Below are 13443 nucleotides of genomic sequence, written 5' to 3'. Positions count from 1 at the left end.
CTAATCTGAGATATTTTATTGTGAAATACCGGATAGTTTTATCTCTTCAGACTTCTACAAATAAGTAAAATCACTGAATAATTGATAACTTAAACTATCTGCAAAGGAGAAATCCCACATGCAATGTGTGGGCAAGGGTCACAAATAGACATGTTTTATTCTAAGGGGTCAGAAGGAAAAACGGTTGAAATCATCTGTCTTAAAGATTTATAACAGTTGATTTGCATGATTTTGACCATTTATAGTAAATACAATGTAAAGTTGATTCTATTCCAGGCAAAAAAGTAAAACTATGCAGAAAAGGAGGCAACACTTACACATTATGGTCCTCTAAAGATGCTACAAAATGTTAGCGGTGTCATAAAGATTTATGAGAAAAGGATGTGTGAACTCTTAATATAAAACAACTGAGTTATGAAGATGTATCTGCTTCCTTACTCTGTCTGAAAACTTCCCACAGTGAATGATGGAAACAGGCTGAGTTATAAACAAGCATTTAATGTCAGTTGCTTCAGTGTATGAAACAACACATGGGCCCATTTGCTCAGACTATACACCACACGAGAGAGACACATTTCATAACCCTTTGCCAAATACAACTTTTATTTATTTAGTCTTTTTAAAGAATACGATTATCAGACTACAATTCTGTACAGAAGAAAGGGAATCGTTTACATGGGAACTCATGAGGTTTTATATATTTTTTCTCTATTATGTCATTGGGTGCTAATCTTAGATATGAAAAGCTCCTTGGGTCCAGTCTAGCAGACGACACAGCCACCTTTCTCCTTGAATGGGTTCTTCTCCTCTGAAATGCCTTTGACGAGGGTGTCCTCATCCACTCCAGCCTGAATATAGTCCTTGATTTCCTCACAGCATTTAGATGTCTGAAGTGATCAGACAAAAATGTGTTGAGACACTCTTATCCAGAAATGTATTTCAGTTTGAAATGCTGATTAAATTAATTGTACTGTGTATAAAGTTGACGATTATTATTTGTTGCTTGTCAAGGATAAAAATCTGAAAACTGAAATTATTCACAGGTATCTTTGAAAACAATAAAGACACTGACATGTCCATCACCTCAGTGCAAAAAAAACAACAACAACTTACCAACCACCTCTCAAGTTTCACTTCAATTTTTAGTTGGTTTACTTCCATTAAAGCCTTGTCCTTGTCCGTCAGGTCGTCTATGTTTATGACCGGCATTCTCTGTCAAAAAAGAAAACATTCAGCACGTTTTGATGAATCTTCACCGCCATATGACATAAAAGGTCGCAAAGTATTCTAGTACACACTCCACAAAACTTAATTAAAGTAATATAAATACTTACGGATGCTTACAGGGAGCAGTCCTTCACCCCCGAAATCCTTCTGAAGAATCGCGGTCCTCTCCCTCAGTCTGGGTTATAAAGTAATCTGCATAAACAATCCTAATCCGTTAATCTGATTAAAACAAGGCCCCACTGTATGATCAAGACATTACCTGAAGTATGTTATCAAACAGGACGGTGAATCACACAGGTGTCTGTTTGGCTTCTTTAGAATTACATTTAAAACAAGAAGCTGTATTGCTGATTAAATGCAATGGATTCGGGCTGTTTTGACTCTGCTTTTCCTCATATTCAGAAATGGGTTAAGGGGTGGTGCTTCATGTGTCAGGTCACTTTGATAAGACGGCTAATCTGTATTTATAGCCTCCACCTGTCAAGATGGAGATGCATCATTATTCTTAACATGACTGCACTGCAGTTTTCCAACAGAATAATTAACACTAGATGGAACAAACCGGTGTGATAGAATCATACAGATATGTGTAACCAAAGCTACATTTTATTGTGCAATATATACTTCAATTGAATGCTGCTTTTTAGTCTGAGGAATGGGGACCTTGAGTGTTTGTGCAAAACATTACTGTTTCCTTGAAAGACCAGAGTCTTTGGGTGGCTTCTGCAATTATTAAGCAAAACAAAAGATAACATCGACTGCAAGGCTGGAAACTAGGCAACAGTGCTTTGAGGCTTTGAGTGAAAGTGTGTGTGTGTGTGTGTGTGTGTGTGTGTGTGTTTGTGTGTGTGTGTGTGTCAGATCCAGTTAGACAGGTGTGTGATGGGATCTTGGCAGGATGGCTCATGCACAGAATCAAATTATGTGAATGTTTCTCAAGAATGTCTGTCTCTAGAGACAACACGATAAAAACAAATTGTTTTGGAGAAATCCCTGTGAATAAATTACAGAGATGCTGCGTAGTTACTAGGTCTCTGTTCATCATCATCATCATCATCATCATCATCATCATCACCATCACCATCATAAGTGACCAAAAGTGACCATTGAAGACATTGGTAATTCAACTTCCTCCTTTGTTATTTCAGTTGCGTTGAATATGGCTTTAGTCACCACAAACACACGCCACAAACGCGATATTACAACGTCAATACGAGCCTCTCTGATGTAATTTATGAATTAATCACCATGCACTCTAATCTGGTTTCGCTGTAGTTTGAAAATGAGTCATTAGATCCCCGCCCCTAACGTTCCCCATGGGAAAGACTTCACTCAACTATAAAAGTGGATGTGGCTGCCATGGTCGGCAAAGCGGAAAAGACTGCAGTTGAAGCAAAAGTTTAACAATGGAGTTTTGCACATTAGCGCTGTTTACACTTTTCTCCTCGGTTTACAACGTGTTGGCGCTGTCACCTAAAGGTAGATCTGCCAGCAACTTCTCTCGTTTCTTCAGTATTTTACCGAACTTTAAAAAAAAAAAAAAAAACACTTGATAGTCCTCTTGTTGTTGGCCATCATATGACCTCCTGCGTGAGACATGCTGCCGTAACAGATCGCCAGTCTGGCGGCCGTCACGCGCAGCGATGCGTAAAGCTTAGTTTGGTGTTTCAGTGACAATGTTTTTTGCTGCTTTCAGGCGCGTGTCTCCTTCAAGTGGACGAGGGACCTTGCAAAGGAGAAATTGAGAGATACTACTACAATACTATCACCCAAAAGTGCGAGCTTTTCTACTACGGAGGCTGCCAAGGGAATGCCAATAACTTCAGGAGTTATCAGGAGTGCCATAAGTCATGTTTCAGAATCCCAAGTAAGTCCTCTCTGTGCTGAGCATACACTTAAGATGATGGTGAACTTGCACACCTCAGACAGCTATTTTGAAATTTGTTTGTACTTTCATGCTGCCTATTGTTTTATTTGAATAATTAACTAACTCAAGACTTGTTGCTTAACATCTTCAACCACACTAGTGTTGCCTATAACTTTCAAAGGTGTCTTTATTAGTTTTTCCAAAGCACAACAAGTCAGAAAAAAACAGGCTTGGCATGGTTGCTTCACTTTCTATATTTGATAAAGGCTTACCTTGACTACTAAGAAAGACATAAATGTATATTTGAATCTAGATTCTAGTTAAAGTTATTGTGCAATAGTTGCGCAAACACTTGAGGATGCCACATGGTCTAATCCCAAACTCACATTTTGTCATTCTGCCCCCCCGCAGAGGTTCCCCAGATCTGCAGGTTTCCTAAAGTGGAGGGACCCTGCCGCGCCCTCTTTCGCAGCTACTTCTTCAACATGACCACCATGCAGTGTGAGTCCTTTTCCTACGGTGGCTGCCAGGGCAATTCCAATCGCTTCCGAGACCTCACCTCTTGTAAGGAGTACTGCAGTCCACGAAAAAGTGAGTACAAACTTATTTACTTTGAGGTGCTGCCTCTGAAGTAATCCCGAAGTGATGCTCACTGGCATCTCTGCATGCGTGGACGACATGGTGATGAACACTGAGATACCAGACATGATTTCATTCTAAAAGTAACGATTTATTTTGTTAAGAATGAAGGAACAAACAAGCGTTCCGTGTGAAATTTAGGGGCACTTCTGAGAAATAACTTAATACATTCGGTACTTGTGAAAAGAATGTCTCATCATGCCTTTGTGAGAAAGCACGATGGATAAAGATATTCCAGACATAATAAAATGGTTAAAACAATGATTTTACTTTTTGGGAAAAGCAATCAAAAACTCTGATGGTATACTCTTCTTGGAAGATGATGACTGGGCTTTGCGTCTCATTTCACAGCTGTTCCTATGCTCTGCCTGGACCCTCTGGACAAAGGGAGGTGCTCAGCCTCCATTCCTCGGTATTACTACAACACAGCCAGCAAGATGTGCGAGGAGTTCAGCTACTCAGGCTGCGGAGGGAGCAGCAACAATTTCGTCTCGAGGAAGAACTGCATGAACGTGTGTGTTACAGGTGTGTGAGAAAAGCTCACCGTCCACAATAACGGGAGACGATCATTTTGAGTGGAATTTGCAGACTTGACTCAGTAATGACGGTGTTTGGATCGCCAGTTAGAGCCACTTGTTGGTTTGAATTTTGAGAGAGGTTAGAAAGTCAGGGATAAATAATAATGCTCTGCTGATTTCATTGTCAGAGGAAGGGAAATCTGACTGGAAAGTTATATTTGCTTTATAATGAGTATAGAAGTATAGGCATTATAAATAAAGGTTATACTAATCAGTTTTTAAACACGTATTTTTTTTGTTCCAGGAGGGAAGAAACACACAGGCCAAGGCAAAGGTCGGCGCATGAGACGGAATAGATATAATCGGATCACTTTCTTGCAGGCGTAGACGTCTGACACTCAGGGATTCTCACTTGGACAAGCCCTTGAAGGAAACTTACCAAACTGACTGTTTTATGCCAAAATACTGTATTATGCCAAAATGTTGACCAGCTCTTCTTTGTTGTTACTAGAAGAGTCATACTAGCACATACACACATTTCCACTGTATTGTTTTTTTGTAATGCTTTATGAGCTACTTCAAATGTGATTTCAATGAAGTTTGTTACAACACTAATGTTCCTGATTGTGTATTTTGATACTGTATGTGTGTAATATGTGTTTTATAAGCAATACAACCATTTTTATCCGCCTAACTATTATATAAGCACATTTATTTTGATAAAAATATACAGAATTGTATAAAGTATCCTGCCGTTTTTTTCGTACTTTCATGGTGCTGATAGTATTACTTGAATAATTCATTTAAAATGCATTGCTTCAAATGTCTTCAACCACAGCAGTGCTATAACCTTCAAGGGTGTCTATTTGTTTTACCAAAGAAAAACAAAACAGGCTTGACTGGTTCCTTTATTTTCTCACAGTCACTTTCACTTATCGCTAGGCCTCCTTCATTCCTTACTAATGCTGCTGTCTTCCGTCCTTATCTGGTAATACTTTGTAAGGCACTCGAGCCTGTCTGGGTCGCCTCTGCATAGCCTTGAATCAGGAAGGAAGCAATCACGCGGCGGTGGCAGGTTCATTAGAGCGTTTCTGCATGTTTAGAGGAGAGGAAACTGCAGCATTACAAAAATTGAATCATAAGCCTCCAATGTCTTCAACGAATTATAATTATATTAAAATGCACTCAATTATAAGTACTAACGGGAATGGATCCATGCACAAAACACGGTAAGCTAATGAATGCACATATATTTTCTGCCAAGCTCAATTATTAACTAAGATTTTCCCTTTTCTCTGATCAATGATACCAGTTTTCACAGATGATATACTTCATGTAACACAGGAGAAAACAATTTGCTCTGTAACGCCATTAAAGTAAAGATGCTGTTAATTCAAAGTATTCCGTGGTTCAAGAATATCCCAACAGTCCTAAATCTCTGCTTTGTTCCACCTCCTATAATAGAATAGCTGAAGCGCTGTGTGATTTTTCAGACAATAAATATTTATGGAAGATATCAAAGTAAACTGCTCACCCGTCTGGCTTGGGTATAAATAGCAATAAAGGTTAGGCTAGGCCCTTGGCTATTAAGAGCTCAAACTAAATCATACTCGATAGCGCTATGAGAGAGGATGTCATCCAAACCGTCTGCACTCAGCTTCTCAAAAGCAACATAATCCTGAAAATCATCACTACTGCTGGTTTTTGGGGAACTGAAAAGAAGCTTTATTATTGACTTATTGCTCTTTAAGGTAAAGTCTTCATCCTAATAACGTTTAAAATACAAGTTAAAGCATTTTAAACGGTGAAGAAATCACATCCGGTTCACGTCAGTAGTGGTTCATGAATATGAAGCATGATGCAGTCCAGCTTCTTTCTTTCCTTTTTAAGATATGAGCTATTTTTCTGTTGCGGATGATACTTAAACTGACCATTATGATAACAAATCTTTTTCTTTGAGTTCAATTACACCTTGAAACAACATATTCTTACGCTATATTTTAATTACCAAAAGACATGACAAACGTGTGAGATGGTACAGAAGGACACGGCTGGTTAACTTTTAATCATAACAAGGCTCTGTCTTGGACTATTAATTGGTGGCAATATAATACTGAGTGTAAAAGATCTGATGTAGTCCAGAGGGCTTGCGATGAATCAATCCTGCTCTGGTTATTTCATTAGCTGCAGTGCATTAGGGATTGCCATTTTGTCTCAATGGTGATTAATGGACGTTTACAAAGAAGCATACTTCGCATTTAAAATGACAATAATTCCATTTTGTATGCTTTGACCTTTTGTCAGACGGTAACATTGTTTTGTATTTGTGATGTTAAGAGTTGTTATCAAAGTAAAATACTGACTTTAAAGTGCATAATGTCAAATTTTTTCTGTATTATTTTTTACTGTTAAGTACTAAATACTTACTGGAGATGAAGCACCGGTATGCTAATTTAACATTCAACATTATACCAAATGACTGCTTCTAAAACGCCTCAGCATACTGATGGTGTGAGTTGCGCCCCCTGGTGGCAGATTCACATCTAGCAACTTTGACACTTCTATAAAGTACAAGTGTTAATATCCTCTATTTAAAAAACAAACACAGAAACAAGGTTAGTGTCAAACCTGGCAGTAAATTAGCTAGTTTACTCACTGCTTTAATTAAAGTAGAATACTGCAGATACAACAGATTTTGCAGCCACCTGTAGTCACTCTGCACTTCGGACTATTGGAGCAACCCACGCAACGCAGCTCAGGTGTTGACTCAGCAGCATGCATTCAACCACCAATCTGTTTGTGGGTGGATCTGGTTTGCTGAATTGAGCTCTGCCTTCAGAGTTTTTCTCACATCATGGGAGCATAAAAACCTCCGGGTGGAGATCCAGCTACATGGTATATAAGTTTCTCTCCTTTTTTTGGGCTCAGAACCAACTCATCTTGTGTTTCTCATCTTAGAAAACGTAAAAGGGAAGGTTGTCAAGCAGTAATTGAATAGTTTAAATAAAGTTCCTCGGATGGAAAACAACAACCAAATCTGATATGGTATTGTTTTTGTTTAGACAAATCAATCTTGTCCAATGTGCCAGTGTCCTCAATGCCAGAATCAGGAAATCCATTATAGCTTTTTGTGATATAATCAGCAAACAAAACAGCCCCGTCTTAAGATTGATGGGTAAATGTGTTATTGCTCTTGAAAACTTCCAAATATAACACAATGTGAGTATAATGTTTGTAAATGTCGGTGCTGAATGAAAACAAACCTCATTAGGTGTAAATGTTCACAATGTTTCTTAAAAATGAATTTATGGCAAAACAAAATTCACAGTATTTGTCTGTTTCATCGAACAGAAGTATGTTTTTCTGTTAATAATCTCTTTCCCTGTTAGATTTATATTGCAATACGTACTCAGCTGCATTCAATCACAGCAGTAGACAGAAAGTGTGTTAGAAGACGTAAATTGAACTCTGGCTACAGGAGAAACATTCTGCGTGCAAATTGAGGTGAATTTATATTTTAACATTCCTTTCTTATCCGTCAGAGTTTGGTCTTTTTAAACTGTAGACCAAACATGTCATGGCCTAACATGGCATCCGTTTCCCCAACATCCATCACCCTCAGACCACCGCCTCTTCCCCTAAGACTGATTGATGCATCTGATGATGTGAATCCGGGCTGTTCTTCACAGTCCATCTGGCTGCCAAACACACGTAGCTGTGACAGCTCCATACTTCTGCTTCTGAGATGTTTAGGAAGCCTTCACACACCGATTATGATTTGCAGAGTAATGCACACAGAAAGAGATGAATTTGTCAATGTGAGTGTTGCTTGTTCACGTGCATGCAGAGGTTTACTAATAGTAATTTCCCTACCTTCAAAAGTCCTCATGTAATTTCACCCTGCCTTGGCTCCCGTAGTGGTGCGGTAATTGACTTTTGGAGGTGAATATAGATTTCTACAGTCTCTGTGACAGACTATTTTGTAACCTATTGTATGAGTTGGACATTTTGTTCTCAGAAAATATTGACCAAATCCTACCCTCTGTCCACAGGTCTTTGCTGTAACAACCTACTGTGTTTTTGTTGTTTGACAATACTATCGCATCACAGCAGATGACTCATAGCTGCAGATAAATATACTGCTTTCGCCCTCCTGCAAATGTGCCAGAATCCTTTTCCATCAAGGTTGGGATAATTAAAAGTGATCTGAGCAGAACAAACATATACAGATTTCCCAAAGCCAGATCTTTTTTCTTCTTCCTGCACAGTTAATAAGCGCTGAAATAAAAATAAATATTTGAATTCGAGCACCTGTAAGCTTCAATCTCCAGCTTCCCAGCTACATCATGCTCACGTTCAGCAGTTCTCAGAATGTGCACCGTGGCACATTGCCACAATTGGGGTTTCACGGCTTAATAATGGGTTTTTAATACATATCAGCCTACATTTAAAAAAAGCTGACCCAACGCATGCTGCCCACGTTGAACAGGAGAGCTGAACATTCCTGAATACGCATGTTGTATGCAAACTGGAGGTGAAACCTGCTGCAAACTCAACCGGATATATTTTTGCCGAATGATCAAGGATATGAGCTTACAGTACTTGTTGCATTACGATGTGTAAGAGTAATATGAACCAACATGGTCACACTGCTAAGACAATAACTTTGATATTTTACAACGTCCCACTATATGTTCAGCAGCTATAGTCACTTTGTCTGTCTGCTGTTTGGTGCTGGGCTGTTGTTAATATGTTGTTCCAAACATATTACCCTGCAATTGAAATGCAAATGTGGCACAGCTAAATCTCTCAGCAAAGACTAAAATGATTATGTCACATATAGAGACAAATTGTGGCGCTGCTCCATATAGAAACATAAGAGGACAGGAACCGCAGAGCTTTTACTGAGACATGGGCACATTTCCTGATTCACTGCTGGAAGCCTAAAAGCAGACATTTATGATTGAAATGTCACCGACAAACACTCAGAGAACCCACAGAGTCAGTCAATAATTCAACTCCTGATGACATCACCCATTTATTCATCATCCAATAAACAGCGTGTTGGTTCACAGTGGGGTTTGTTTCTCTTTGACGCTCTATAATCAGTGTAGAAATGGGAAACAATCCTAGAAAAGAAACTGCACCACAATCTCTCTTTTATTGAGATTAAATAGAACCACTGTCTTTCATCTGCAGGGCTAACAATCATTCCAGCCTCATTTGTTGTTCCTAAATTCTCCAAGATAAAATAAAGAAAATCACATTCCTTCATGCCAGAGTGTGCTGCAATGACGTCCTATTAACTCTAGACTGTGCACAGACACATCCAACACTGGCACCAAACTCGCATGGCCCTTTTCTCCGACATCATTATGCTCTAGTTTCACAACACAGGCACCCCTCCAGCTCCATTTTCCTCATTCACCTTCCATCGCCACCGCAACTGACCATAATGAGGGGATTCAGCGAGGAGGACTTGCTTTTTCGTGGAAGTGTCCTCTGACCGCAACACCATCTGCAGCACAACTTCAAATGTGACCACTCAAAGTGGGTGGACTCACGATACGACTGTTCGGAATTCATTTTAACGAGGTGTGAATAATCTGTCACAATCAAAAAAATGAATCGATTCTCTTTCCCTGCCCAGAAATCAGTGCTGCTGGAAAATCACGTTCTTCATTATATAGCGTGATTTAGGGTTAATCTAATTTTAACTTGTGTGTGCAGACGTGCATGTCAAATGTAGCTGACACGGTCAGTGTTGTTTTCAGCTTGAGAAGATGATTAACATGTCTAAGTAGATTGTGTTTGTCCACTCCTCTCCTCCTCCCCCGTGGATGTTTTGTCTTTTCTGCTGGTTTGTTTGCAGATCTCCTGGCTTTAAAGATGACAGCCTCATAACGTCTTTCACTGTTATAATGTCTTATGAGTATGCAGCAACATGTACTGACCTGTCTGTCTGTCTGTCTGTGAGAGAGAGAGAGAGAGAGAGAGAGAGAGAGAGAGAGAGAGAGTGTGTGTGTGTATGTGAGGTGAGGACAATATGTAATGGTGAGAACTGCAGACAAACAGCTGATAATTAAGTGTAAAGTGAAGGTTGAGCAACAAACAAGACAACAATGTTTTGCTACTCCTAAAGGTGTGTTCTATTTTATACACAACCAGGCAGGTGGCAGGTTTCACCTATAGGCATCAAATTACCAGGGGGAAAAAAAAAATAAATAAATACTAAGGAATTAACCTGCTCGGTGAGTGCCTTGTGCTCTCGTTTTTTTTTTTACATTTGCCTTCATACAACACACCTTTAAAAATAAACAAAAAACAGATCAACAATAATATCCCTACTTCAAGACTAAATTAAATACTAAATAAAGACCCCATAAAGATGATAATTGGCATCAACAGTCAGTTGTCCAGTGGAAATCTCATTCTGAAGCTTTGCTAAATAAATGATGAGCATGGGTGTTTGATTACCATGCTAATTTGAGTAAAGCATCATGAGGTCTTGTTAAACCTCAATTATCAATTATTGCCACAGCATTTAAGAAACACTTTGCTGTGTTTCCATCTTACATGAATTATATCACTGTGATTTTGGAGGCACCACTGCTGATTATCATTCCACTACAAAGTAGATCTTTAGACATTCAGCATCTTGTTTAGAGTTACTCTTTGGTTGAGGTCAATCCCTCCCCACTTGAAAACACACATTGACACTAAACGGATCTGCAGAAGAGGGAAGGTTTTTCTGTGCTCACCTTAAAGGTGCTAAAAAATATTTTAAGCAAAAAAAAAAAATGGTTATGTTGACATTCACTGTTACTCACCAATAATTAAGCATTATGTGCTTCATTGTGGTCTAACACATGTGTTGTCCTTACCCATAAAACATTTGCAAAGCTGAGTGTTTAACTACTTCAGATTGTTTACATCCCTGATTACTAGCTTGCAGCCGTCTTCCTCCATGTCTTTGCTGGTGCTTTTGCAGCACGTCTTGTCGTGTTACCGCCACCTGGTGATCAGTGGAAAGTGTGATGCCATAGGTAGGCCTGTGAAACAGCTCCATAGCGCTACTAGAGGTCTGGAACTCCACAGGGAGCCTTTAAAATACAATAAAGAGCATGATTTTGTGACATCACAACTGGAAGCCGGTCACAACTTCAACAAGTGTGATGTGGAGAATTAACGTTTCAGTGAAGTGGGAGACATCTTGTGTCCAGCAGTTAAAATTCAAAAACGCAAAATATTCACGTTTTTGCGTTTTTTTCATCCTTTCAATGAGCGAAAAGGATTGAATGCAATACGAAATGTCTTAAACTTCAAGCATATTATTTTATTTGATTGAAAACATTAACATCTTTAAGGATATCTACAGAGAGTATATGACACAATCGAACATTAATCATTTGATTAGAAAAAGATTAGAACATCTGTTTGATAAACAAACGATTTATTATGCGATTTGTCACAAATCCTGTGGCCGCTACTTATATTAGTGATATATATATATATTAGTTAAGATATTTATAAAATGAATAAATATGGTAATCAAAACAAAGAGGTCACTTTAAAGTCACTCATGACTTTCACATAAAAACACAGTTGTATATACATTTTAAACGTGTTGTTTGTTTCAATGCCGCTGTCCAAACGGAGCGCGCACAAGCTGTGTGTGTGTGTCTGATACACACACACACACACACAGAGATAAGGCGAGGAGGAGCTCCACCACCTCAAGCTCGTCCGTGTGAACGGGAGGCAGTTAGACGCACTTGGATTACCGGGCAGTCAACTATCACCGCTCATAACGGCTACAGACCGGCGCCCTGCCCAGCGCTCCTCTCCCGCGCGCATCGCCGGTCATTAATTCATCTCATAAAAAGGCAGACGCCTGGGTAAAGCCGCGTCAGTATGAGCATTTGATTGATTTTTATTATGGGTTTTATCTCCGTGGATGCAAAAAAAAAAAAAGTTTTTATTGACGCTGCGTTAAATAGGAGCGCACAAGCTGCGAGTCAGTCTCCGAGGACGGACACCACCGGGCTTCTCTGAACCTCATCAGCATCACTGTCACTGCGGCTGCTGTTTCTAGAATCTGTTGAAGTAAGGTAAGTCACTGCGGTGTTCCTTCTTAACTTCTTTAAGTCACTGCTGGTGCAAAGATTAGTCAGCTATCAGGGGGGTCGCATTTGCAGCGTGTCTGTCAGCACCATGAATCCCAATTTTCTTGATTGTGTGTCACATTTTTAGGACTGATAAAGGATAATAAGAACGTTATGACCGTGACTGTTGACGCAATGTGAATTGGGTTTTCATTTTCCTGTGTTTATGCTGTAAAAGGATTATTTTTATGTCGCCCGTAGAAGAGGTGTTTTAAATCTAAACCCCAGTTTAGCTCAAGATTATTTTTAGGCAAGAGAGAAAATGCAAAATGTGACTCATACTCATGTGCACATTTGTCTATGATGCTTTATTTATATGGCTGAACAAAAAAACAAGTAAAGGCTGAGAAAAGATTTAGAATTGCATGGGTGCATGCATTATACACACAGCAAAGCGTATTCAGTGGCTGTGGGCTTCTCCTGGAGGAATACTGGGATGCAATGCAGTGATCCACTGTGTATTTAAAATACACTTGTGCTCAGGAATACCAAAAACAACTTGTGCAGGTTGAATACATCTTGGTGAATCAATGCAAATGTATAGATGTTTAACGGTGGAAAACAAACTACCCACATAGCTTGGCTTCTTCCAAACGTGTGCTCCACCAAAGAGATGCGAAGGGCTGTGTTACGGATGAATCCTTTACGTCACACACACACATATGCTACACAAACTCACGACTTACATTTCGACACACAGTAGGCTACACACACACACACACACACACACACACACACATGGTTGTGTTGTATCCATACAGGCTTCTTCTTCAAAGAAAGTAACAGAACTAGCATGGAAAGACATCTATTAAATATGAATTGTACAAGCTGATGAACACATTAAAACACAAACAAATGAGCAATCACGCAGCACACAATGCACAAAGGTATGACACAGATTAAAGGTCAATGCAACCTTTCTGCACTCCCTGTATTAATCATAATGGCACACTTAAAGGACACGGCATCAGTGTAGAGGGTGAGGCTAAAGCTGCTTCTTGCTTCACTCTCAGAAAGAACTGTTGAC

General features: G+C 39.4%; 2 protein-coding genes across 2 annotated transcripts; one reads left to right on the top strand and one right to left on the bottom strand.

Moving 5' to 3' along the window:
- Positions 1–761: 761 nt before the first annotated feature.
- Positions 762–1209, bottom strand: gngt1 (guanine nucleotide binding protein (G protein), gamma transducing activity polypeptide 1). Its single transcript, XM_076106477.1, has 2 exons — positions 1114–1209; positions 762–887 (listed from the first exon to the last, which is right to left on the bottom strand). The coding sequence occupies exons 1-2, from the start codon at positions 1207–1209 to the stop codon at positions 762–764; spliced, it is 222 nt and encodes a 73-aa protein (XP_075962592.1).
- A 1356-nt stretch (positions 1210–2565) lies between these two features.
- tfpi2 (tissue factor pathway inhibitor 2) lies at positions 2566–4985 on the top strand. The gene is made up of 5 exons (XM_076106228.1): positions 2566–2706; positions 2924–3094; positions 3506–3685; positions 4085–4258; positions 4556–4985. The coding sequence occupies exons 1-5, from the start codon at positions 2634–2636 to the stop codon at positions 4636–4638; spliced, it is 681 nt and encodes a 226-aa protein (XP_075962343.1). The 5' UTR covers positions 2566–2633; the 3' UTR covers positions 4639–4985.
- The last annotated feature ends 8458 nt before the right edge of the window (positions 4986–13443 follow it).

This window comes from Anarhichas minor, unplaced genomic scaffold, assembly GCF_050575085.1.
Source record: "Anarhichas minor isolate MPS153535 unplaced genomic scaffold, ASM5057508v1 ptg000033l, whole genome shotgun sequence".
NCBI classification, from domain to species: Eukaryota; Metazoa; Chordata; class Actinopteri; order Perciformes; family Anarhichadidae; genus Anarhichas; species Anarhichas minor.
Note: the sequence above shows the minus strand (reverse complement) of the source record. Positions and strands in the feature narration are given on the sequence as shown.

Bases quoted from the DNA above. Each gene is read 5' to 3' on its own strand.
- gngt1 (XM_076106477.1), bottom strand. From the start codon at position 1,209: ATGCCGGTCATAAACATAGACGACCTGACGGACAAGGACAAGGCTTTA. The intron at 888-1,113 runs GTAAGTTGTTGT...TGATCACTTCAG, and splicing joins TGAAACTTGAGAGGTGGTTG to ACATCTAAATGCTGTGAGGA.
- tfpi2 (XM_076106228.1), top strand. From the start codon at position 2,634: ATGGAGTTTTGCACATTAGCGCTGTTTACACTTTTCTCCTCGGTTTAC. The intron at 3,686-4,084 runs GTGAGTACAAAC...CTCATTTCACAG, and splicing joins GTACTGCAGTCCACGAAAAA to CTGTTCCTATGCTCTGCCTG. The intron at 4,259-4,555 runs GTGTGTGAGAAA...TTTTTGTTCCAG, and splicing joins CATGAACGTGTGTGTTACAG to GAGGGAAGAAACACACAGGC.